This window comes from Narcine bancroftii, chromosome 10 (genome assembly GCF_036971445.1).
Source record: "Narcine bancroftii isolate sNarBan1 chromosome 10, sNarBan1.hap1, whole genome shotgun sequence".
Taxonomy (NCBI): Eukaryota; Metazoa; Chordata; class Chondrichthyes; order Torpediniformes; family Narcinidae; genus Narcine; species Narcine bancroftii.
The window spans coordinates 24,170,656-24,196,559 of NC_091478.1; the positions used below are offsets into that span (position 1 = coordinate 24,170,656).

At 36.8% G+C, this 25,904-nt stretch overlaps 1 protein-coding gene and 1 long non-coding RNA gene across 3 annotated transcripts in view; one reads left to right on the top strand and one right to left on the bottom strand.

The window, feature by feature from the left end:
- Window positions 1-214: 214 nt before the first annotated feature.
- Window positions 215-25,904, bottom strand: part of LOC138744305 (metal transporter CNNM2-like) — a 65,559-nt gene continuing 39,869 nt past the window's right edge. Inside the window, exons 7-9 of one of the 2 annotated variants that reach the window (XM_069900212.1) lie at window positions 15,975-16,128; window positions 15,540-15,642; window positions 215-307 (exon numbers count right to left, since the gene is read on the bottom strand). In XM_069900212.1, the coding sequence (XP_069756313.1) occupies window positions 295-307; window positions 15,540-15,642; window positions 15,975-16,128 (270 nt within the window). In that variant the 3' untranslated portion in view covers window positions 215-294. Of the gene's footprint in view, window positions 308-14,732; window positions 15,643-15,974; window positions 16,129-25,904 lie in introns of those variants that run through there. The other variant, XM_069900211.1, reaches the window with a different exon arrangement.
- LOC138743914 (uncharacterized) lies at window positions 5,507-13,505 on the top strand. Its single transcript, XR_011345112.1, has 3 exons — window positions 5,507-5,620; window positions 12,411-12,550; window positions 13,464-13,505. It is a non-coding gene; the product is annotated as an uncharacterized lncRNA (long non-coding RNA).

Here is a 25,904-nt window from a genome sequence, read left to right on the forward strand (position 1 = left end):
CGCCGGTCCTCTATAAGGTCTCAACATCATAGAAATTTCAGGTATTTCATTGGCATAATGAATCTAACCAGTGCCCTGAGCAAAACTGACCCCCATTTGTTTACAGTTAAGGAGGACATCTTTAAATCCAGCATGTTGTTTGAATTGAGGGCTGATCTCCCTTTGATTTGTTGTCAGATATTTTATTTAAAGTGAAGAAACCACTCACTTTGTTCAATCTTGAATTCCGGTGTATCAGACTTGTTCACTGGCTGAATTCCCAAGGAAAATGGACCACCTGGGCTTTTCATTCCATCAGATTTGCTGCCTGTGATACACAAAGCCGTGGAACTGAAACACACTTCATTTCAATGTTTAAATCAAGTTCTGCTATGTAGAGAGAAAGCACTCTCCTCAGTATAAAGTACAACACAAACTGGAATATGGTTATCACACACCAAGCACAGCTTACTATACCAGGCATTGTGAATGCAAAGAGTTATTTGCTCAAATTTCATTTAATGGTTATTAAATTTGTCTTCTGTTGGACTAATATTCTGCTAATATACATTGTTCTGTCAGTGGAAGCTCACCAGCACAAAGCTTCTGCAATAGGCAGATCATGAAGCTTCAGAACAAAATCACAGAGACAAAAACCCATCATCATTCAACTATTGGCAAATATATTCCAAAATAGGGCAGCATGGTTAGTGTAATGGTTCATGCAATGCTGATACAGCGCCAGCGATCCAGACCGGTGTTTGAATCCTGCACTGTCGGTAGGGAGTTTGTACATTCTCCCCGTGTCTGTGTGGGTTTCGTCTGGGTGCTCCAGTTTCCTCCCACTTCAAAACTTACCGGGGTTTGCAGGTCAATTGGTGGCATGGGCTTGTGGGCCAAAAGGGCCTGTTAGCATGCTGTATATCTAAATTTAAATATTAAAATTTAACTTTAAAATTCCTTGGAATCTTGCATATTCCTTACGACCATTGCAGTTTCTTTCTCCACCCTATTTTCAGGGACGGGGGAAACAAAAGAAAATGGAAATTCTTAGCTGAGTCCTAATTCTATGCAGATAAACAGTCTGAATTTTATTATTTGGTGAGCTGCCAATTTCCTATCACCTCCTCGAAGACTAGCATGGTTGGGGTAGCAGTTAGCGCAATAACCATTACAGCACCAGGGTCCCGGGTTCGAATCTGGAGTGCTTGTAAGGAGACTATGTTCTCCCTGGACCTGCGTGGGTCTTTCCCACCCTCCAAACGTATGGGGTTTGGAAGATTAATTGGCATAATATGGCGGAACTGGTTTCATGGGCCTGAAGGGACTTCTACCATGCCGTATCATTTGCACAGAGTGAGAACTTGGTAAAAATAATAACAGGGAGGAAATGTAGGTCGAAGGGGGATAATGGCACTGAGAGAAGAACAGCTGAAAGTTGGCACCAAAGGGAGGGGTTATTTTTTCTCGGAAGATCTCATGGGCTTCTGGATTTTTTTGTTTACATCACTGTTAGAGCAGGGACTCTATATATGTTTGTTAAAGGGGAAAGATCATTGTATTATTTGAATAATCAAAAAGGTTTATTGCTGAACAATATTTGTTTAAAAACTGGTATGGATAGAACATTAAAGTTTATTAGACTGAATGTTAAGGGTGATGGCACACTTAAAAAATCTAAAGGCAGACGTAGTATTCCTGCAAGAAACAGCTTACTAAATTGAAGCATAGTAAATGAAAAAGAGGATGGGTGGGGCAATTGATATCGTCTTCTTTTGGTTCAAAAGTGAGAGGAGTAGTTATTTGAATTAATAAAAATGTACCAGTAATAGTAGAAGATATATCAATTGCCCAAGCTGGGAGGTTTGTAGTGGCAGAATCCTGGACATTTATGAATATTTACGCTCCAAATTATGACCATCAAACCTTTAAAGAAGTATATCCTCTTTAAAAGCAGTAGAGGGTAGACAAAATATATTGGTTGGGGTGGATTTTAATTTCTGTTTGGATCTGATATTGGATAAATCAGCGAGAACAGTAATGAGGGCGAAAGGCGCAAAAGCGATGCTATTATTTATGAAAGATTTAAATCTGATTGATATCTGGAGGCAACTCAATCCCACAGAGAGAGACTACTCATTCTACTCAAGGGTCCATGACTCACATACAAGTATTGATTTATTTTTTAATGTCTGCACAGTTAAAAAGCAAAGTGATAAAAATGGAATACTTGACAAGGTTATGATCAGATCATAAGAGAGAGTGAAAAAACAAGAAAATCTGTACAGATGGCATCTTAATGCCACATTGTTGAAAATGACAGAATTCTGCAAGTTTATTAGGAGACAGATAGAACTATTTTGTGAGACAAATCTCCCTTCCACCGATAATAGCTTTTTGATATGGATACGCTTAAATTGTATCTGAAAGGGCAAATTATTTCTTATACAAAAATATAATGCAGAATTGGATAGCTTGGATAAAGAGATAACAGAACTGGAGAAAGAATATCAGAGGATGGATTTACAAGAAAAGTATAGACTCTTTGAAAATAAAAAATATTGAGATATAACACATGGCAAATGTATAAAATGGAAAAAAAATATTTTAAAAACTAAGCAAAAATATTATAAATTAGGAGAACAAGCACATAAGATTTTGTCCTGGCAAGTGACGTCAGACGAGTCATTGAGGATGACAAATGCAATTAAAACAGAAGCTGACATTCTAACATACAACCAGAAAGAGATTAATGATATTTTTAGACAATATTAAACAAAGCTATACAAATCAGAATTATTAGGAGATGATAATGAAATGGACAAACTTCTAACCAACATTGAGCTTCCAAAATTAGAGGAGAAAGACACCCCTTTCACAAGAGAAGAAATTGAGAAGTCTCTGAATACTCTGCAGGCTAACAAGTCTCCAGGGGAAGATGGAATTCCCCCCCACCCACCCCCACTGAGTTCTACAGACAATTTAAGGATCTGTTGATATCTTTTATAATGGATGTGCTAGATCCATTATGGAGACTCAGACTCTCCCGGACTCTCTTTCAACAGCTATTATTAGTGTTGCTAAAAAATAAACAGGGACCCATTAAAAACCTCATCACATAGACCTATCCCACTTTTGAATGCTGATTATATTGGCAAAGGCGTTAGCTAATAGACTGGGACAAGATTTTCCTAAAATGATAGCAGATCAGGTAGGATTTGTTAAAGGAAGATACTCTTCAAATAGTCTGGGTAGGCTATTTAATATAATACATAAGGCTAAATCAAAACTGAATCCCAGTATAAGTCTCCCTCAACGCGAAAAAGGCATTCGACCACTTAGAATGGCCTTTCTTATTTAAAATGGAGGAGAAATTTGGAATAGGTAGAACATTCATAAATTGGATAAAAACTCTCCATCATAAACCACAATTTAAAATTGTAACTAATAGTCAAATGTCAGTGGTTTTCCCTCTGAGTTGATCAAGTAAACAGGGGTATCCCCTGCTCCCAGTGCTTTTTTTCCTTGCAATTGAGCTGCTGGTAGAGATTATAGGGAGAGATCTGGATATTAAAGGCTTCAAAGTTGGACAAGAAGAACATAAAATCAACCTTTTTGTTGATGATGTGCTACTATATTTATCTGACCTGGCCGAGTCTTTGGAGAAATTACAAACACTAGAAAAATATGGAAGAGTTTCAGGTTATAAAATTAATATGAGATAATGCAATTGACGAACTGTGATTATGAAAGATATCAAAAAGGAAGTTGATTTAAATGGAAAGTAGTTGGAATCAAATACTTAGGAATAATGGCTGCCAATGACCTAAATAATTTGTACAAATTAAATGATACTCCCCTGTTGGGGAAGATAGAGAAAGATTTGCAGAAATGGAAGGACTTGCCAATCACTTGGATGGGAAGGGTTAACTGAGCCAAAATGAAAGTGATGCCAAGATTACAATATCTTTTCCAATCATTGCCTATTTCTTTAAATTATTAAATAATTGTATTTGGCAATTCCTCAGGAATAATCAGGTGCTGAGAATTTCGCTGTAAAAATTAATGTGGGATTATAAAATAGGAGGATTTAGGATACTGGATTTTATAAAGTATTGTTTGTCAGCACAAGCCAGATTTCTTTCATCTTTCTTTGAGGAAGGCGCCCTCCCCCACCCCTTGATTCAAATGGGATTATACTCAATGAAAGAGGGGGCAGAGAAGGATTTTATTTATAAGTGGAGAGTTGTCAATAACAAAAAAAGATGGATATGATTAGAGTATGGCAAGACATCAATGAATGTATTGGGAAAAAAAGCAGGGATATCATTAAGAGCACCATTATGTAAGAATGTATTGTTGCCTACGAATCTAGGTAATAGAACATTAAACTCTTGGTATGACAAAGGAATAAGATACATTGAAGACTGCTATGGGGTGGGGACACATGTCTTTTTATTAACTAAATCAGAAATATGGAGTAGCTAATGGGACTTTCTTCTGTATTCTCCAGCTAAGATTGTTCCTGGGAGAAAGATGGGGGCCAATGTTGGTCCCACCTGAAATTATCGAAATGGAACAAATGATCTGGCTGGGGAATACACCTAAATTCATAACAAAAACGTACTATGCTCTCCAGAATGAAAGTGCAATACCAGTTTCACAGAGGTTGAGGGAGAGATGGGAGTCAGACTTAGGTGCTGTAATACCAGAAATTTGCTGTTCTGACTGGTGTTTGGATAGTATGACATCAATTATCAATGCAAGATATGGACTGGTTCAGTATAACTTCCTACATCAACTATATCTTACAGCATAGAAACTACATAGATCAAAATCTGAAATATCAGAGATGTGCTTTAGATGTGGGATTGACATATGAATGTTTTTACATACAACATGGTCATGTGTGAAGATGAGGCTTTTTTGGCAGGATATTACTGAAATATTAGCAAGGATAACAGGACTGGCCTTCGCAGGTAACCTGAAGTTTTATCTCCTGGGTAATTTTATTGAAACGAGTAATAAGTGAACTAAATTCCAAATTTATTTTGTCAAAGTAGCCTTAGCAGCGGCAAAAAAAAGTACTGCAATTACTTGGAAGTCCAACTCTCCCTTAATCATAGCATGGTGGACTGAGGAGATGAATAGTTGTATACTTATTGAAAAAAAATTACATATAATTTAAAGAACACATAGGACACATTTGTCAGATATTTCAACCATATTTGGACCATATAGGGGTCCAATTACAATATAAAAAAATAAGGATAATAACAGATTTTGCTATAATATAAACAAATGTGACTTCCCCATATAGATTTTTTAATGGTTAATATAGGTGTGAGCTCTGACGGAGTGTGGATTTATATTTGTAGGGGGGGGGAGGGGAAAGAAGGGTTTTTCTAGGTTTGTTTTTTTGTATGAAAAAGTTTAATATATTGTGATATTGAAGATTTTATTATGTCTATTTATGAAAAATCAAAAATAACCAAAAAAAAAAAGTATTGTGATTTACTTGCAATAACTCCTAGTTTCCCAGCAGAAACATTGTGCACTGAATCTGTGCTAGATGCAGATTCAGAATCTTCTTTGGAATCATTGGGGAAAATATTGAATGAGGAAATGGGGAGAATTTCAGGTAATTAACATTTTTGTTAATTTGAGTTAAATTAACATTGAGCATTGTTTTTGTGTTGACTAGTGTTTAATATTTTATTACTATCACATATTATTTGGAAAATGATTTGGACTTTCATTTGAACATCAAATTCACCACATACTTGATTCATTTCTATTTGACAGGTTTTATGATCGTTTTTCAATATTTCAATTAGCAATATACAAGACAGTTTGTTCTGGAAATTTCCACATTAGAATGCCAATACTGCTACATTTAGTTGATGGCATTTCTGATTCACTGCAGTCTAGTTTTGCAATTGTCTAAGTATTAAATATGTTTTTCATCTTGTACTCCTTTGATTCATGTTATCATGGTATCAATATACTGAGTAACTATAGGCCAGTCAATGTGCCACCAGCGATAGAAAAAAAATTAATGGGTTAAAAAAAAACCGCCACTGTCTGTGAGGAGTTTGTATGTTCTCTCTGTGTCTGCATGGGTTTCTACTGGGGGCTCCAGTTTCCTCTCCCTTTCAAAAATGTACTGGGGTTCAAGGTTAATTGGGTGTGATTGGGCAGCATGGGCCGAAAGGGACTGTCTAAATTTAAATGTAAAATAAAGTATAAATACATTTAAATTTATCAATGTTCCAATCCCAATTTCTATGCGTATAGATTCCAAATCTGAAGAGCAAAAAGGAACAGATGAAAAAAATTGCTTAATATATTCAGCATTTAGTGAATAGATTTTAAAATTAAAAAACATCTAAATGTAAGGACCTATGACTCACTGGCAGGCAGCCATAAAATGATTTGCTATTAATATTCACCATTAAGACACCATTGTTTTTAAGCACTAATTGATAAAAATACATCCATTATTTTAGCTGGGGTGGAGTTCAATCCAAGTTCTTCATTTGTCCAGGCAGTCGGAGAGGTTACGAGAGAGGGAAAGAAACTATATAATGATTTAAATGTTAAGCAAAGGCCACTTTACTCTGAAAATGTCAATAATTGTTACAAGATGAATAATTCAGCTGTGTGCACTCTTAGGTATGTTTTAATTCAAAACAAAATCAACAGAATTCAATTTTTAGGCCAATTATCAATCTTAGAAGGTATCCAGTACAAGAAATAAAAAGGGCTTTAATTTAAGAAAGGTATTTTAGATTTTAATGTGGTCAGGTGCGAGGTGCTGCACTCTGGATGAGCAAATTAGGGTAGGTCTTACATGGTAAACACGAGGGGGATACGGAATGCGGTAGAGCAGAGGGATTCCTTGAATGTAGCATCATAGGTGGATAGAGTCTTAAAGAAAGCTTTTGGCACACTGATCTCCATAAATCAAAGAATTGAGATGGGATTTTATATCAGGTCGTCACCTTTATTTATTGTTCATATCATGCTCGCTCGATAAACAGGCCCACGGAGCATATTCACATAAATTCAAGTTAGAAGTTAAACACATTAAAATATTAAGGTGTGTACAATAACAGCCCATGGTACCCTATCCACAAATGTTCTGGGAGTTCAGGAATCTTGGGGGAAAAGCTGTTGTCCAATCTGGACTTAAGGGCCCAAGTGCTGCAGTACCTCCTACTCGATGGCAGAAAGAACAGTTTACAGGACGGGTGTGGAGTCCTTCATAATGTTTAATGCCTTTTGCCTGCATCGAATGTTGTACATGGTAAGAAGAGAGTCCCCAATGATCTTTTCTGCTGACTTCATTATCCTCTGCAGGTTCTTGCAGTCCAAGGAGCTATAGCTTCCAAACCAGGCTGTGATGAAGTGGCACAGGATGTTCTCGATACATCCTCTGTAGAATGTAGTGAGGATGGAGGGTGGAAGATGAACTTTCCTCAGCTTTCGCAGGAATTAGAGGCGCTGCTGGGCTTTCTGGCTATGGAGCTGGTGTTAAGGGACCAGGTGAGATTCTCCTCCAAGGAACTTGGTTCTTTTGATGACCTCAGTGCTGAAGCCATCAATGGTCAGCGGAGTTTTTTTCGGTCCTGCCAGGCTCTCTTGAAGTTGACAACTATCTTTTGTTTTTTTAATGTTCAGATAGAGGTTGTTGGCTGAGCACCAGAGTATTAGTGTCTGCACCTCATCTCGATACGCTGACTTGTTGAAGTTGAACAAGACATTGGTGAGGCAAATTTGGAGTTATGTTTGCCTATTAATAGGAAACTTATCAATAAGTTGAAAGATTGCAGATAAATGTACAAAGATGTTGCCAGATCTTGAGGAGCTGCATTTTTGGGAGAGGTTGAATAAGTTGGGACTTTACTCCCTGGAGTGTCAAAGAATGAGGAGAGATTTGATGGAGGTATGCAAAATCATAAGGGTTAATACAAGCAGGCTTTTTCCATGGAGGTTGGGTTAGACAAAAACAAGAGGACGTGGATTAAGGTGGAAAGATGTGGAAACTTCTTCACTCAAAGGTTGGTGAGAGCATGGAACGAGCTGCCAGTGAGAGTGGTGGATGCGGTTTTGATTTCAACATTTAAGAGGAATTTGGAATGGTACATGGATGGGAGAGGTGTGGAGGGCCATGGTCCGGGTGCAGGTCAGTAGGACTAGGGTTAAAAAAAAAGGGTGGCATAGACTAGATAGGCTTAAGGGCCTATTTCTGTTCTGCACTGTTCTATGGCTTATCCTGTTGAAATATTGTTTGCAATATTTCAGCAAAGATGTTAACACACTAGAGAGTTCAGATTTCAGTTACAAGGTTAGAATGAAGAATCTTAGTGTTCAATTGAAAGAGAAAAGATTGATAGGAAATTTGACAGGGAAGTATAAGTGCTTTAGACAGGATTGATAGAGGAAACCTGTTTCTATTACCGGAGGATTCAAGGAGTTACACAGCACCGAAACAGACCCTTCAGCCAACATTGACCTAGCCAGCCAAGTTAACTACCTGAGCTGATACTGTTTCTTGTATTTGACCCACGTTCCTCCAAATCTTTCCAATCCATGTGCCTGTCTAAATGCTTGATTACACTGTGATTGCACCTGCCCCTACCATTTCCTTTGGCAGCTCATTCCACACTCCAACCGTCTGTGTGGAAAAAGTTGTCCCTCGAGCCCCCTTTAAATCTTTTCCATCTCACCTTAAATCTATGCCCTTTAGTTTCCCTACCTCAAAGTTTCTCTGTTCTTCAGCAATCTCCCCACTCTCCCCAGGTGTAACTTTCCACAATGCAACATAACACACTTGTCCAAGTTAAATTTCATCTGCCATACCTTGGCCCATTTTTTCAGTTGATCCAAAGGAAAGATTAAAAAATTTGAATGAATCAAGAAAGAATCAATTAATTTTCTTTCGAGTCATTAGAATCCAGAATTCACTGTCCACAAGGATGGTGGAAACTGAATTAAGATCTACTTACTGTAAAATAATGTAAATATTTAAAGCAATGTTCAACTTATGTTTGAATGAAACAGCATTCCAATATTATTGTCGACTCTTCCAAAACATACATTATTCATCAAATTAAACAAAACTCTGCAATTGAAGAGATGATTTGTAATCAAATACAAAATCTAGCTTGAGATATTGAAAGGAACAAATAAAAATCACAAGTGGTTTACAGCAGCAAAGTGGGAATGTTTGAAAAAACACAACTTTTAAAAAAAGGTGCACATAAAGCAGGATCAAAGTGATGTTTGTAATGTGCAAATCATCCAATAAAAATTACCTGTAACAAGTTTGAAACTAAATACACTAAATAAAAGAGCGGCAGTTAACAAATGTTGGCAAATAGTAAAATCAACCACTCAATCTGAATTTCAAAAGGACTGTAACTAATTATCGCTTGCAATTCTCAGTGCATGAGAAATTGTGTGGTTCAAGATCAAGTCCTTTCATATACATACTATGGTTCCCTGTTTTATATGGCCAAGACAATGAGACAGATGGACACTTAGTTCAGCAGTGTTCATCCATCCATCTGTACTCACTATAGTTGGTGGAAAGGGCCTCAATGATGTTCGTTGTATATTTTCTTTTAATTTGCACTAAAAAAATATGGCAATGCTGCCAGAGCTGCTGCAATGGCAGCATTGCCACCGGTGTGGACCCAAGAGAGTGGAGAACAGAGACACAGCACTGATCCAAAGGGTTCAACTGCCCGTGTCTAATGCCGACGGCTCCATACAGGCTTTAAATGGCCTGTACTCCATGGAGAGTAATCTTAAAACCATGGAGGTCTGTGTCCAAGATGGCTGTGAATGTGCTCAGCAGAGGAGGGGTTACAGACTCCGGGGGAGAAGCGGACCGGTGCAGAGCACCAGAAATAGGGAGAAAACCCATCTGTTGAGATGGAGAAGCATGGGAGACAACTCTACAGGATGTTGACCACAGCAGCAGACCAGTGAGGGTCTCATCAACTGAGGGACACACATAGGCTGTGAGTGACAGCCTGGAAACTGCTATCAGACCTGGGATTCGAAAGGGTGCTGAAGGCTAAAAGGACCCCCTGAAAGGCCTTGGCCACTTTAGGCCTCCTGATAGCCATAGGTTTGGATCTGGAGCTCTCGTCTCCAATGAATCGGAGTACGTGTGGCTGCAGAAGAATTGGACGAGAATCCACGGACACTCAGTAGGCGCTTTCAAATTGCAGCACCCGGGTAGCTCTCCTGAGACCCGGGTGAGATTACTCAGTCATGTGTGCCTCCTGCATCTTTCAAATAGCAGCCTAACCTACCCATTAAATTGCCAACTCGGCAATTTAAGGGGGCTACCGCCCCTGCGATAACGTGGTGAGTGACACATCACGCAGTCACAAGTAATCCTGTGTTCTTTCTGTTTAAAGTTTCAAAGTAACCAGGGGAGTCATTTCCCCTTTCAAATAGGTGGAGAAGGACACCGGGTAAGTTTTACTGGGTTCCCTGACCACCTCCGAGGTAGGTCTGGGACCCAGGTGGATTATGACCAAGCTTGCTCTGTTCAGCCCTTTCAAATAGCCCTGTACCTGGGTCTTCAACCTAGTAAATTGCCCAGTTAACCCCATTTTACAAGGCAATTTGAAAGGTCCTACGGACTCTGAAGGGACTCTCTTTTACTTTTCTTTATCTCTTACCGCAAGGGGCCCCAGGCTGTACTAATGGCAACTCTTTGCCTGTCTTATGGCAGGCAGAAGGCAATTTCGTGTAATATTACATGACAATAAAAGAATCTTCAAAAAGTTTGCATTCCCCCCCCTCCCCCTTTCAAATTGTGCAACTGGAATAAAACAGCATTAGGAAATTAAGTGCAATTCCACTTTGATTTCTGTGGCAATTCATCTTAAAATCATTTCAGGCTGATCAAAGTAGATTACATTCATGGCTCTTTACCAGAGCAGAAGTTTCTTCTGTGGGTTCCAACACATAAACTGAGCAAATATTTTGGAAAAATGAATTCTTGGCAACTTGCTTTAATCTTCTCAGAAGTCACCATTTAGAAAAATTGCTACTATAAAATTAATTTAATCCAGAAGAAAGCAGTGGCAACTGAGAAACTGTATTCATCCTAAAACAGGCACGGATCTAACCACCATCTTCCACCCTCCCTTCCAACAGCCCTATAAACCAAAGCAAATTTTAAAAATATAATTTCAAAAAGCAACTTTTTAAAAGGTATTCAGTCTTTCATTTTTACAAATATTTCAAAAGGCTGATTGATATAAACTTTAAATGAAGTTGATGTCTGCACTGAATTATTACACCACTCTCCTGCCATCTTTAACTTCCAATGAACATTAGGACAGTGTCATCTTAATTATACAGCGAGAGGTTAAGTCTTTAGTGTTAGCTTTTGAATAATATTTATAACCAAGGATGTTGTTAGCTATCACTGGTAAAAAAGTGAGTAAAAACTTGCATAATTTCCATGTAATCTTCTTCAATCAACATACAACTCAGTAGGAGGCCTTCAATCTAACACCAGGTGCTGATTCTTTCAAAGAGCCTTTAACTCATTTATACTTTCTTTATTACCTTGCTACTCTTTTAAAGTACATTTCAACAATTCCCCTTTGAAAACAATTATTGAATTTTCTCCCCTATCTTTCAGCTGGAGCATTTCACATATGTGGCTACACAAAAGCAACTCTCTTCACCTCCCCTCTGGCCCAATTGCTAAATGACTTTTAGTAAGTACATTAACCCATTGATCTCACAAACGTTCTAAAACTTTCTCCGATTTGAATATTCCAATATTCTCTGTAATTATATTTAAATATAACCAACTTACAGCAGCAAGAGTCCAGTCTCAATTATTTGCTTCCTAGGCTAAATATATAAACAGGAGCATTGAATTTTAACTTAATTTTTTTATTCAATTTTCAACTTGTTGGATATTTTGGACTGATACTTAACAAATAACTAATGCACACATGCAGTAGATTTCCAAACACAAGAAGATGAATTGGTGGAACTATTTTTGTGTGAGGACAATCAGTGCAAGTTATTTGGTACCTAGGAAAGTTATCATACAGGGTATTTTTATTGAAAGGAGTGAAACACGAATGTTTGCGAGCACTGTGGTTGTAGCAAAAACACAGAAATGCTGGAGGAACTCAGCAGGTCTCGCCATGTCCAAATACAAATATTCAACCAACGTTTCGGGCCTGGGCCCTTCAAAAGGTTTAGGCCCATAACATCAGTTGTGTTTCTTCACATCTTTGGACGTTGTGAGACCTGCTGAGTTCCTCCAGCATTTCTGTGTTTTCATCATCTTCATAGAACACAATCTGACACGCAGTTTATGTACTTATTGTGCATTCTCTTATACACACTCATCTTGAAAATGTTTCATTGCTCTTTAGGCTTGTGTGAGCCAGGCACAGTTCTTGGAAGGATTTGGAGCAACAAAATCTTTTTGAGGAACTCAAAAGTTCTAGCAGGAGTAAAAGATCAATCTTTCAAACTTGAACACTTCATCAAGACAGAGTGCAGAGGAGCGCAAGTGAGTGGTGGTGTGGGCTAATAAAGGTAAAACATGAAAGTCTGCAGACACCGTGGTTGAAGTAGAAACACAATACTGGAGAAACTTGGCAGGTCAAACAGTGTACTTTATACAGAAAAGATAAAAATACATAACCAATGTTTTGTTCATGCGTTTAAAAAGGGATTAGGCCCAAAATGCTGGTTAAGATTTTTATCTTTGCTATATAAAGTACACTGTTTGATCTGCTGAGATTCTCCAGCATTGCGTTTTTACTTTTTTTCACAGGGGCTAACAAGGAATTAGTGGATCAGGTAGGGGTGAAGGATGACAGACAGAGGTGGTTGATTGGCAGATGCCAAGCAAAGGGAGAAAACAGCAAGAGTAAAAAGGGTCAGGTAAAGAAGATGAACAATATAGGGTGGAGGGGAGATGGTAAGAGGAGAGAAAGGTATAATGGAAGACTAGATAGAAGTGAAGGTGCATGGGGGGGGTGGGGTTTAAAGAGTGGGATCTTGGAGAAATGTGAGTGGAAGAGGATGGAACTAGGGAGTGGGGAATGAGTATGGGTTGGAGGATGGGAATGGAACTATGCTTGGCAGATTGGCTGATGTCGGATGTCTGGGAGAACACTCTCAGATGTCCAATAGACACGGTTTGCTTCCTCATATAGATTCACAACAATAACCCCCAGTTTATCACCTTCAACAGCTCCACTTTAAATTTACAATGTCATGTCTCCTCATTCTTCTTTTGGCTTTGGTCAGATTAGAAATTTACACTATTTTGTGGCACTGTGTGCTGGTGCTGTTAAAGAGCTATTCTCTCTACAATTTTTAATGTGGATGGAAAAATATCAAAGCAAATTATGTTCTTCCAGTTTAATTAACTATACACTTCTGAGACACTTCCTTCTGTTTATTCTTGTACTTAGATAGAAATTTGAGGAACCAAAACAGAACTCTCTAATGGCCAGAAAATAAATAAAACGTGTTGGAAAATGCTCAGTATACGAGAAATTTCTATGGGGAGAATAATGGTTACTGCTTTAAGTCAGTAGCTTATCATGAGAACTGATTCTTAATAAGAAGGTTATTTGTTCTTTAGGCTCATACCATTAAATAGTGACAAAAGAGCAGTAATTCAAGTCACAAAATTAGAGGATTGGGGATGGGTTAATAGCTTTCATATTTTTTCCTCAATAATGTGTACATTATTAACTGTGTCAGCGCCAAGATATCAAGCAAGCATATGAATCTTCCCAGCAGGATTATAATGTGAAGGAAGCAAGGGCTCTTTGATGCACCATTGAGCGGATAATCGATGTACTGTCATGACTGGGGAAAGTGCCAGTTGTATTGCTCACTCACCTTAGAAATGGAGAAGGTGCTGCAGGAAAATAAATAATGTTCAGAGAGTCTATTGATACTACTGCATCAACCAAGTTTTGGAACTGAGCGGGAAGCCAAGACTTCAAGATAAACAGTGTATTTTACAACACACAAAATCGAAAAGCATCTTCTATTTCAAAAGAACCTTTATGCCTGTAGCAAACAGTCATTGACAACATTTGATCTCCAGGTGTAACTGACAGGGATATTAGTTAATCATTTACTTTCTGACCACGAACAGTGATATTACTGTATGCAGCCACACCAAAAAAACCCTAACTTTTATTAAATAAAAGCCTAAAAACATGTCAAAACTCAGGGCATGAGTAATTTTTACAAAAATAATTGCCATTGGCAAATAGGAAATCATCACTAGCGCCTCGCCACAAAAAACAAAATTGGATTGGACTTCTACAAAAATAAAATGACAAGAATACTGTTCCAGAGGTAAAAAACAGGTTATTTCAATGAGGAAGATTTTTAAAAAAATGAAAATTACATATTTGTCTCTGCTGAACAAAGGCTAAGTTCCTTGAAAAAACTGCCACATTGATTTTTCTTTTGTAAAATATGCAGTTATATTTATTAAGCTTTCAGTTGTGATAAACTGCTCAGTATTTTGATTGCTAATTCATCTGACCATAGCACAACAGGAACGACACATGGCTTATTCAGAAAAGTCAATGCATTTAAATCTGAAAATAATTAATAAACTAAATAATATAATTTGTAATAATTAGACCAAACCAACTGTTTGCATTTACAAAACCAGGCACTAACTGTAATTTTTTTATTTGTTAATTATCAGTCAAAAAATAGAACACAGTTCTGCACACAAAAAAACTGAAACAAAATACAAGATCAAATTCATTTATCTAATATCAATTAAATTATAAATAAATGTAGAAATTTATGTATTGACTGCATGCAAACAGGGCCATTTAAGCTCTTGAATCAGCAGTTATTTAATATCATTTCAATTATGCTCAGAGAGAATGGAATACCAGGATTCACCTCCACCTGAGACATCAGCATATGGTATCACCTACAATTGTAACAATACACTTGGCAATAAATCTAATAAAAGTGCACAAAGCATAATAGACTCAAACAATAGAAAAATACACAGTGCCGTTTCTCAATAAAAACACAACTGAAGAAAAAGATATTCATTGAATAAATATAAATTATGTGCAATCACGTGAAATGGGACATTAATCTTGCAAAACAAAATAAAAAGACTGTTGAACAACAATGTCAACTAATAGCACAGAAATGAATCTTAATGAACAGATCAAGAGCAACCACTGAAGAGAGCAAGTGTCAATACAAACTTTAAAACTTCCAAACGTTTGATCATATTAAAATGGAAGTCCAATATGTAAACCAGTGGTTGAAATGAACAATCTCATGCATTTTCTGTTGCATTGGAGGGATGCAATCTTAAACAGATTATGTCAGCTCTCATGCATTTCCATGCAACAAAAAACCTTCAGAAATGGTTCATTTTCATGTTAGTAATGGCCAGAATTTTATGTGCAGATATATTCATAACGTATGCAATTAATTAGTTAAAAACAGCAACAAATAAACAGCAGACATAAAAAAAAATACACAACCTGTATCGTGCATTGCATTGCAATGCAGCATTCCCAGGGCTTTTGCAATCAGCATTCTTCATGGTCAAATACAGTTCGTAAGACCTTAATGTTTCATGTGAAGCTGCAGAAATTGTGGAAGAGGAATCAATGCAGGGTTTAAGGCACAGTGGACAATAAGCGAGGCAAATACAAAGCTTGCATGGTCGTGGGAATGAAGTTTAAATATATCAAATGCAACAGCAACTGCAGCCATAAACTATGATACAAAAATGAGCTTATTTTCAGTGATGATGAATGGATAGCTGGTCTTAAATCTCCATTTTTCATCCATAAATTTGAAATCAAAATCAGAATGCTTTGTGCTGATATTCAAACTAGGTACATTTTCAAGGGGTCAAATCCAAGCAAACTATACTGAATTTTCATCATCAGTGATATGACTCAGTGACTTACGAATCACAAAGTTCTTCTCATTCATTGAATTTGTCACTTTGGTGCTTGGTTCTTTATTTGTTAATTCTGTTGCTGTTAATTCAACATCAGGGCTTTGGGGCGAGTTGTCCATTTGGGTGGCTGCTACTGCATTTGCATACTGCATCCTTGTAATCTGAGCAGAAAAAGTCATGCAACTTTGTAATACACTTAGTATGCATTGCTTTAAGACATGTAGCAGAGGCAGGAGAGAAAAGTGAACAATTCTCCCAGTAAGAAGCACAATTTATTTTTGTCTACGAACCTCACCCAGTGATCTTATAAAATTACTTCCCATATCAGTTTCCCAAAGCTCTTACATAGAGTATAATATTAACACATGCCCATGCTCTGTTATAGTCCACATATGTTAACCTTAATGATAAGCAACTCAATAATGTATGGGAGAGATAAAGGTTCTTACTTGAAATATAGAAGAGCTAAAATGGATGCCTTTTTACCTTCCTGATTCAGGATATCTTCCACAAATTCCCACCCGTTAGCCTGCACCCTCACCTTCCTCCCTCTCTCTTCTCCTCCCCACACCTTTTTATTCAGACACCTGCCTGCTTTTAGCTCATACCTTGACAAAGGGCTCAGGCTTTACTTCCTAATAGATGCTGCATGACCTGCTGAGTTTCTCCAGCACTTTTGTACATTGCAAGCCCTTGGGTATATTTGACTGACCACTGAATTAATTAGTTTCAAAAGCATTCAACCAGTGTAAATATCAAACTATGCCAGCCCATGTCACACAAGTTGTTGCATCCTGTGCGTTAAACATTACCTCAGTAAGCTGGCCTGCTTTGTGAAAGTGTGTTTAGGAAAAAATTAGCACAAAAGAGCAGTACAGTTTATATAAAATGTTGCACTTTCCAGTGAATTTAAAAGAAGCGAGAAGCATACAAATATTCCAACCGCAAAGCTACCCACGCTCTTAGTATTCCGGATCCTGGCCCCGATGCATTAATGACGCCAAGCCTTGGCAGAACATCCTGCTCTAAGTAAACGAGTGAGCTATAAATTGATCCAGCAGCATTTCTTAACAATCTGATGCCAGATTATTGGAGCTTTATCTTTTTTTTTTCCAAACTTTATTTATTGAAAAATTATTGGTATATATACAAAATACACTTCACAACAAAATTTGTATATATATGAAAATAAAATTAAAAAAAACTCCAACAATCCCCCCCTCACCCCTTCAGCCAGCTCTCTTAAGGAGAGCTAAAGAAATATATATTATAAAAAACTATAAAAAAAAGAAAAAAATAAATCAAAGTACCTCTAAATGCATATATTCCAAATATAATGACCACTTATTAACAAAAAAAGAATAATTATCATGCAAAACACAAGTAATTTTATCCATAACAATACAAGCTTTCATTTCATTATGCCATCGCATTATACTAATCACTGTCCTATTCTTCCATGTACTTGCTATACATTTTCGAGCTACGGACAACGCTAAATATACAAATGCGATTTGAAATTTATCCAACCCCAATCCCTTTAAAGGAATCACATAATTCAGTAAAAAAACAGATGGATCTAATGGTAACTTAATCTTATACGATTTTTCCAAAATTAACTTAATTTCTTCCCAAAATAGTTGTACAAGACCAAACAACATGTAAAAAAGTTCCAATACATGTACCACATCTAAAACAGGAATCTGAATTACTAAGGCTATATTTTTTCAATTTCTCAGGAGTTACATATAACTGATGCAAAAAAATTATAATTAACCATTCCATATCGTGCATTTGTCAATCTAGTAACACTATCATGACACGTATCTGCCCAGTAATCTTCAGGAAAAACAAAAGTTAAATCATTTTCCCATTTAAACTTAGATTTCTCCCATTCCGATTTATCCATATTATCTTGTAATACTTGATACATAACAGAAATATAACCCTTTTTAGGCATAGAAGAAATCAAAGACTCAAACTCCGACAATACAGGTAAAAACATCTCTCTACCATACATTTTTTTCACCAGTGACCGAAGTTGATAATAAACAAATAAAGTTTCAGCAATATCAAAAAGCTCTTTCAATTGAATAAAAGAAAGAAATTGACCTTCTACAAAACAATCCTGCAATATTTTTTATACCCTTAAAATCCCAATTCTTTAAATGACTATTAAACAATGAAAATGAAATAAGTTCATTATATTATGGCGTTAAAATAGATAATTTACCTTTTGATCCCACAGTCTTATTCTTTTTTGTCCATAACATCAATAAATATTTTAATAGAAGGAGGAGTCACGTGATGGAGTAGTGGCCGGACGGTGAACTCCAGCCCTCTCCAGAAAAGTCGGGAAAAACAAGAGAAAACACAAAGGCACAGAAATAAAAGTTACAGAAAAGTGAGTATAAAGGTGGAAAGAAGATGGCGACAAAAAAAGAAAAGTCGAAAGCAACGGTAAGAAAAGAGGAAGAGAAGACAAAGGAGGAAAAAGGTGAAGGCCTTACCTGTCCGAAGAGGCCCGCTGCGGAGAGAGAAACCCGCTCCCTCAGGTCGGTAAATAATGGACTACAAAAATGGCTCGCAGAGCCGAACAAAAGTGCGCAACCGCGCATGCGCGAAGTTTCGCGCATGCGCGATGCGAATGAAAAAAAACACACCGACGGGAGGGGGGACCAGCTGGGGAGTCGATCTCCACAGCCGGCAACGACAGCTGCAGAACACCTGCAGCAAGAAGAGACCACAGAAGACAATAGAAACAAGATAGAAGAGGAGGAAAGGGCAACAAAGAAACAACAGATGGTCAACCCAGAGGAAGAAGAAGAGGAAGAGTATGGTGAAATAGAAGAAGAAAAGAGAGGCAAGGTAAAGGATATACTTGCTCTTATTAGAGGATACATGGAATCATTTAAAGAATGGCAAACACAGGAATTTAAGGATTTAAGAAAAAGAATAAACAACACAGAGGAGAAAATAATTAAAATGGAGATGACCTTAACAGAAATGGGAAAAAAAATGGACAAGATGGAAGAGCGGGCAGTAGCAGCAGAAATGGAGGTAGAAGACTTAAAAAAGAAATTGGAGAAATCTAATAAAAAAACTAAAGAGACACAAGAACTACTAGCTCAAAAAATAGATACAATGGAAAACCATAACAGAAGAAATAACATAAAGATAGTGGGCCTTAAGGAAGATGAAGAAGGCAAGAATATGAGGGAGTTTATAAAAGAGTGGATCCCTAAGACCCTAGGATGTCCAGAACTACAGCATGAAATGGAAATAGAAAGGGCACATAGAGTATTGGCCTCTAAACCACAACCACAACAAAAACCAAGATCTATTGTAGTAAAATTCCTAAGATATACTACAAGAGAAAAGGTACTGGAGAAGACAATGGAAAAAGTAAGAGAGGGCAACAAACCACTGGAGTATAAAGGGCAAAAAATCTTCATTTATCCAGATATAAGTTTTGAACTCCTAAAGAAGAGAAAAGAGTTCAATACAGCAAAGGCGATTTTATGGAAGAAAGGGTATAAATTTATACTAAAGCATCCAGCGGTATTGAAAATATTTATTCCAGGACAGCAAAACAGACTATTCTCGGATCCAGAAGAAGCACGAAAATTTGCAGAACAATTACAAAAATAGACTGAGGGAGGAAGACGGGTAATGAGAGTTAAAATGATCACGACTGATATGTATGTGGGTAAAGACAAAAATAGACTGAGGGATGAAGACGGGTAATGAGAGTAAAAATGATCACGATTGATATGTATGCAGGTAAAGAGGTATAAGAGTGAATAGAGACAATGAGCATACATGAATGTATCTGTACTTAGAGGAAAATATAGATAGTATAGACAAGAATTAATAAGGGAAGGTAATGGAATAGAGAGAATAAGGAGGGAATTAAAAGAGGGACCTTTGTGACATATGAAAAGTGAAATCTTTTCTGGGGGAGGCGGGGTGGGGGGAAATAGCGGTCACTGCACAATCAGTTGACGCTTGCGAGTGGATTCGCAAATCCAAATGGAGAGGGGAGATGTGGTTGTCCGACAAGGGATAAAGGACAACTCAGGAGGTGAAGGGGAGATTGGGGATAAATAAGATAGAAATAGGAGAATAAGGAAAATGTTAGATGTTGTAGGAATGTTGTCTTATAAAGAGTTGAAAATAAGAAAACAGAAATGGAAAAGGAGGAAAGGTAATGATGGAAAAACGGAAAGAGAAGATAAACAAAATATAAAAGGGCTACGCTGAACTATATGTCTTTAAATATTAATGGAATACATAACCAAATTAAAAGGAAGAAACTACCAAATTTAAATGAATAAATGTATTCCATTAGAAAAAAATAACATATTGGTTAAGAAATAATATTGAAATATTCGAACAAGTATAGGAGCCTTACATTAAATACAATAGCGAAAACCTACCGGGGACAAACATTACCTAAGTTGATGGAAGGAGAAGGAAAGAAAAGAATGGACTCAGTAGAATTTCTGGTGTAATTTTGTTGAATGACAACATTGCCTGACTGGATTAATGCAACCTAGATTGTATACCTAAAATGGATGAGAGGGGGGGGTGGGGGGGTGGTTTGGGAGGAAAGGGGGGGGGGAGAAAAAGTCACTGTATATGTGTGAAAAGAAATAGTGTATATCATGGCTAATGTGATTTATGGTGTGAAAAATAAAAAAATTTATAAAAAAAAAAAAAAAAAATAAATATTTTAATATCGGCACATCATACTCCCGTAATAAATCTATATTCCACCGAATTATAAATTAATGTACTGCAGTTTCAGAAATACATGCCATCTCAACTTTAGCCCAACTTGGAGATTGATCCAGATCCATCAAGCCACTAATAAATTTAAGTTGGGCTGCCTCATAATAATTCTGATAATGAGGTAATTCCAATCCATCTAATGCGTACTTCCAAGTAAGCTTACTTAATGCTACCCTTGGTAGTTTACCTTTCCATAAAAATTCCCTAGTAGCTTTATTTAAATTCTGAAAAAAGTTCCTTGTAAGAAAACATGGTATTGATTGAAACAAATATTGAATACGTGGAAAAATATTCATTTTAATACAATTAACCCAGCCAATTAAAGTTAACGGAAGGTCTTTCCACTTAATTAAATCTGCTTTTATCAACAATGGAACATAATTTAATTTATATAAAGATTGATACTCAGTATTCACAATTATTCCTAAAAATTTAATTTTATCTGTCCATTTCAAATTAATAACATTTTTATAAACTGAATAATCTCCCTCACCTACTGGTAAAATTTCACTTTTATCCCAATTTACTTTATACCCAGATAATGATCCATACTGCAATAAACATTCCCGTAAATGCAGCAAAGATTGTTCTGGATTTGTTAAGTATATCAAAACATCATCTGCAAATAAATTAATCTTATACTCTTCATCCAAAACTCTTATCCCTTGTATCTGCTCATTTTGCCATACTAATTGAGCTAACGGTTCAATGATCAATGCAAATAGGGCTGGTGACAATGGACAACCCTGTTGAGTAGAACGTGTTAATTTAAATAACAACAAAATCTGCCCATTTGTCACCACCCTAGCAGTCGGGTTTGTATATAAAGCTTTAATCCAGCCAATAAAAAAGGGGCCAAATTTAAACTTTTCCAAGACCTTAAATAAAAAATTCCATTCTACCCTATCAAAAGCTTTTTCCGCATCAAGTGCAACCACCATTGGATGGTTGGGCTGCCGTCGGTATGCGTTGGTCAAACTAATTAGTCAAAGAATATTATCCGAAGCATATCTATTTTTAATTAAACCTGTTTGATCTACGTGTATCAATTTAGGTAAATATTTAGCAAGCCGTTTTACTAACAATTTAGCTATTATTTTATAATCTACATTCAATAAAGAAATAGGTCTATACGAAGACACTTTTAATGGATCTCTATCTTTCTTTGGAATTACAGTAATTAAAGCACTAGAACAAGATTCTGGTAACTCATAATGTTCAGTCACTTGTTGTAATACCTCCCCAAACCCCGAAGATAAATCTTCATAAAAAACTTTATAAAATTCCACCGAAAACTCGTCATCTCCTGGTGACTTACCATTAGGCATTTCCATCATAGCAGTCTTAATTTCTAAATCTGTGAATGGAGCTTCCAAATCTATAATATCCTCTTCAGCTAATGCTGGTAACTTTAATGTAGATAAAAAGAATCAATAGATCCATTATCCTGTTTACCCTCAGAAGTATATAATTTTTTATAAAATGAATAAAACTGTTCATTGATTTCCTGAGGTTTATAGGTAACTATTGAATCCTTTTTAACAGCATTAATAACCCTTGAAGTTTGCTCCTTCTTTAACTGCCACACAAGTACTTCATGTACCTTCTCACCCCACTCATAATATCGTTGTTTGGTTCAATTAAATAAACATTCAAATTGATAAGTCTGTAATGTATTATATCGCAATTTCAATCTAGTCAAAGCTATCTTCTAATCTTCTGTTACTCCCTTCTGAAATTCCTTCTCCAATTCATCAATCTGCTTTTCTAATTTAATACTTTCAGCCATACACCCTTTCTTAACTTTAGTAGCATAACTAATTTGTCCTCTTAAATAAGCCTTTAACGCATCCCATACTACAAATCTACTTTGATCAGAGTTACCATTTTCCATTAAGAAAAAAATCAATCTATTTCTTAACAAAAGCAACAAACTCAGGTTTTTTTCAACAACATTGTATTAAACCTCCATCTATAAGATGGACATAACACCTCCGAACTTTCATAAGAAAAAACTAATAAAGAATGATCAGATATTACTCTACTTTTATAATCTGCCTGCAATATCTTTCCCTGTAAATGTGCCGATATAAAAAAAATCTATTCTAGATAAAGAATCATGCCTAGAAGAATAAAAAAGAGAAATCTTTCTCAATAGGATTAATCCTTCTCCATAAATCTACCAAATTTAAGTCTTTCATTAAAGCCCCTATTTGTATTGCCATTTTTGATTTTCTGATACATTTTGGGGATTTATCCATTAATGATTCCAAAACGCAATTAAAATCTCACCCAACTAGAATATTTTCATTAGCTTGACTTAATAACAAAAAGGCATCTGAAATAAAACATTCATCATCCACATTAGGTGCACAGATATCAAGTAAAGTCCAAAGTTCATTAAAATTTTTACAATCCACTTTTAAAACTCTCCCAGCATTCCCCTCTACAGTCTGTAACTCAAAAGATAAATTCTTATGAACTAAAATCGCTACACCTTTTGCCTAAGAGTTAAATGAAGAAAAAAAACATGACCAACCCAATCTCTTTTCAATTTCAAATGTTCTTTTTCAGTCAAATGTGTTTCTTGTAAAAAACCAATATCAATTTTCATTTTCTTAATACAAGCTAAAGCTCACTTTCGCTTAATTGGATTATTTAATCCTTGAACATTAAAAGTTGCAAATTTCAAACTAGAGATTTAATAAACTATTAATATAAACACATAATATAAAAAAAAGCTCTCCTGTTAAGAAACAAAATCTACTCTTCTTCCCCTAATGTTATAAAAAAGAATACAATTAATTCCCCTGAAAAAAAAACCACCCAAAGGTAGTAATTCCCTAAAAAACTGGGTGTGGAACACCCCACCAGTGGCAGATGACTATCAAAGATATCAGTGCCATCCACCTCCCCCACCCAGCCAGAAATGCACTATCTATAATAATGAAATTCAACATCATTAATATATTCTGCCCTGGGACTCCAGTCCCAGAGTTTGATTTGAATTTTCAACATCACTAGGACTATGTGTCAAAGCCTCCTTCTTCCCATCTTTCCCATTCTTCCCATTCTTTCCATTCTGTCCATTTCCATGTCCATTGGCCCTTCTTTTAGGTGACGACAGTGAAATTCTTCCCTGACCATGTAAATCCGGTAACGAATTAGCGAAAACCAATGCATCATGATCATTCTCAAAAAATTGAGACTGATAGTTGCCATAAAAAACCTTCAACACTGCAGGGTTTCGAAAAGCAAACTTTTATCCTTTCCTCCACAGCACATATTTGGCCAAATTAAACTCAGTCGACGTCTGATAATTTCTTGACTCAAATCAGCATTAAAAAAACTATTTATTCTGAATTATCATTGGGTTTGACTTTGTCTTGCCTTCTGTACCGCCAACCGTAAAATCATTTCTCTATCCTGATAATTCAAGCACCGAATTAACACTGCTCATGATGGTTGACTCGGTGACGGTTTCCTCCTCAACTCTCTATGTGCCCTTTCCAGTACCAAATCATCCGGAAAGAACTCTTTACCTAACATCTCAGGAATCCAATCCTTAAAAATTTTTATTGGATCCGCATCTTCCATATCTTCTGGAAGGCCCACAATTTTTACATTATTTCTCCGGCTTTGATTTTCCAATGAATCAATTTTTAAAAATAATTCTCTCTTCTGAATTCCAAAATCCACAAACGAATCTTCCACTGTTTCTATTTTTTCTTTATTACTTTGAACTTGCTCTGTTCATTCAGAAAAAGCTGTCTCAAATTTTTTTTAATTTTCCTGTACCACATCTACTGAATTAAGGCATTTATTAACATCTCTCTTAAGCATAGATAAATCTTCAGATATTGTAGATTGCATTTGAGTCATTTGATGAGACATAGTATCCATATAACAAGCAATTCCTTCCAGCACAGTAAAAATAGAGTTCAGTCCAGGTTACATTGTCACATCTTGAGACCCACCTTCTTTAAGCTCCTCCTCTAGTTGTTCCTGTGAACTAGCTGTATAAGGCAAGTTCTCTTCTTGCTCCCTCATCATTAAGACTTTCCCTGTGCAACTGCGGGTTGGGACACCCAACAACGGCACCCCGACCACATCGGAGTGCCGCTGCTCCGGCCCTCCCGCAGCCCACATGTGTTCTAACAGATCCCGGACCCTGGAAGCACCAATCATGCCTGGCAGAGCGAGGGGCTGCGGAGGGGCAGTTTCCAGCACCTTCCTGTGCGTCCCTGACTCCCCCGACGGCAGCACGGGCCAAGGATTCCTTGATCCATTGGACTGGCGCGAACGGGCGAGTCGTTGGTCGATTTCTTCAACAAGCCGGTGCCATCTTGATGGGAGAAGATCGGGGTCAGTGTAATATTCAACCTGGCTGGTGTTCTCTCTGGCTTGGAGGCTCCCGACGGCAGCTCTGTGGTTCCAGCTGGACAGGTAGGTCTCAGTTCTTCAACACTTTTGAAAAGTAGTTTTTTCTGTAGTTGAACCTTAGACTTTTTAATATTAGCCTCCATTATAGACAACTAATGCACTTAGAAGCAGAAATAAAACGTTTATATGTGTAGATTAAAGTTTAAAAACTGGTGTTTAAAAAAAACTGGCTGGGGAAGATTAGGACCGCACGTCTGCCTTCTACGCCATCTTACCACCCCCCCCCTCCCCCCCCACCCCACTATTGGATATTTATCGTATTATGTTTTATTTCAGGAAAATAATCAATTTTCTCTGCAGAATAATGATCACATGTACGATTAAATTTAATGGCAAGAATCAGTAACACAGGAACACCCAACTCATCTATGCCGATTAAGTTGGCATTCTAGACTAGTCCCATTTGCCTGCTTATTCTTCCAAACTCTTCTTATCCATAAAATATCTTTTCAATGTTATAATTGTGCCTGTTTTACTCTGGCAATTCATTCCAGATATGGACTAACCACTAGGTGAAAAAGTTGCTCCTTACATCTTCCTGAAATCTTTCTCCTTAAACATAACCTCTAGCTCCAGAACAACTATTTTCAACCTTTTTTTTGGCTATGGCAGCCATAGAACTCTGATGAAAGTTTATGGTCCTCCTTCCTGAAGTAGCACTGAAGATTTACTTTCTGCTAAGATACTTACTGAAGATTCA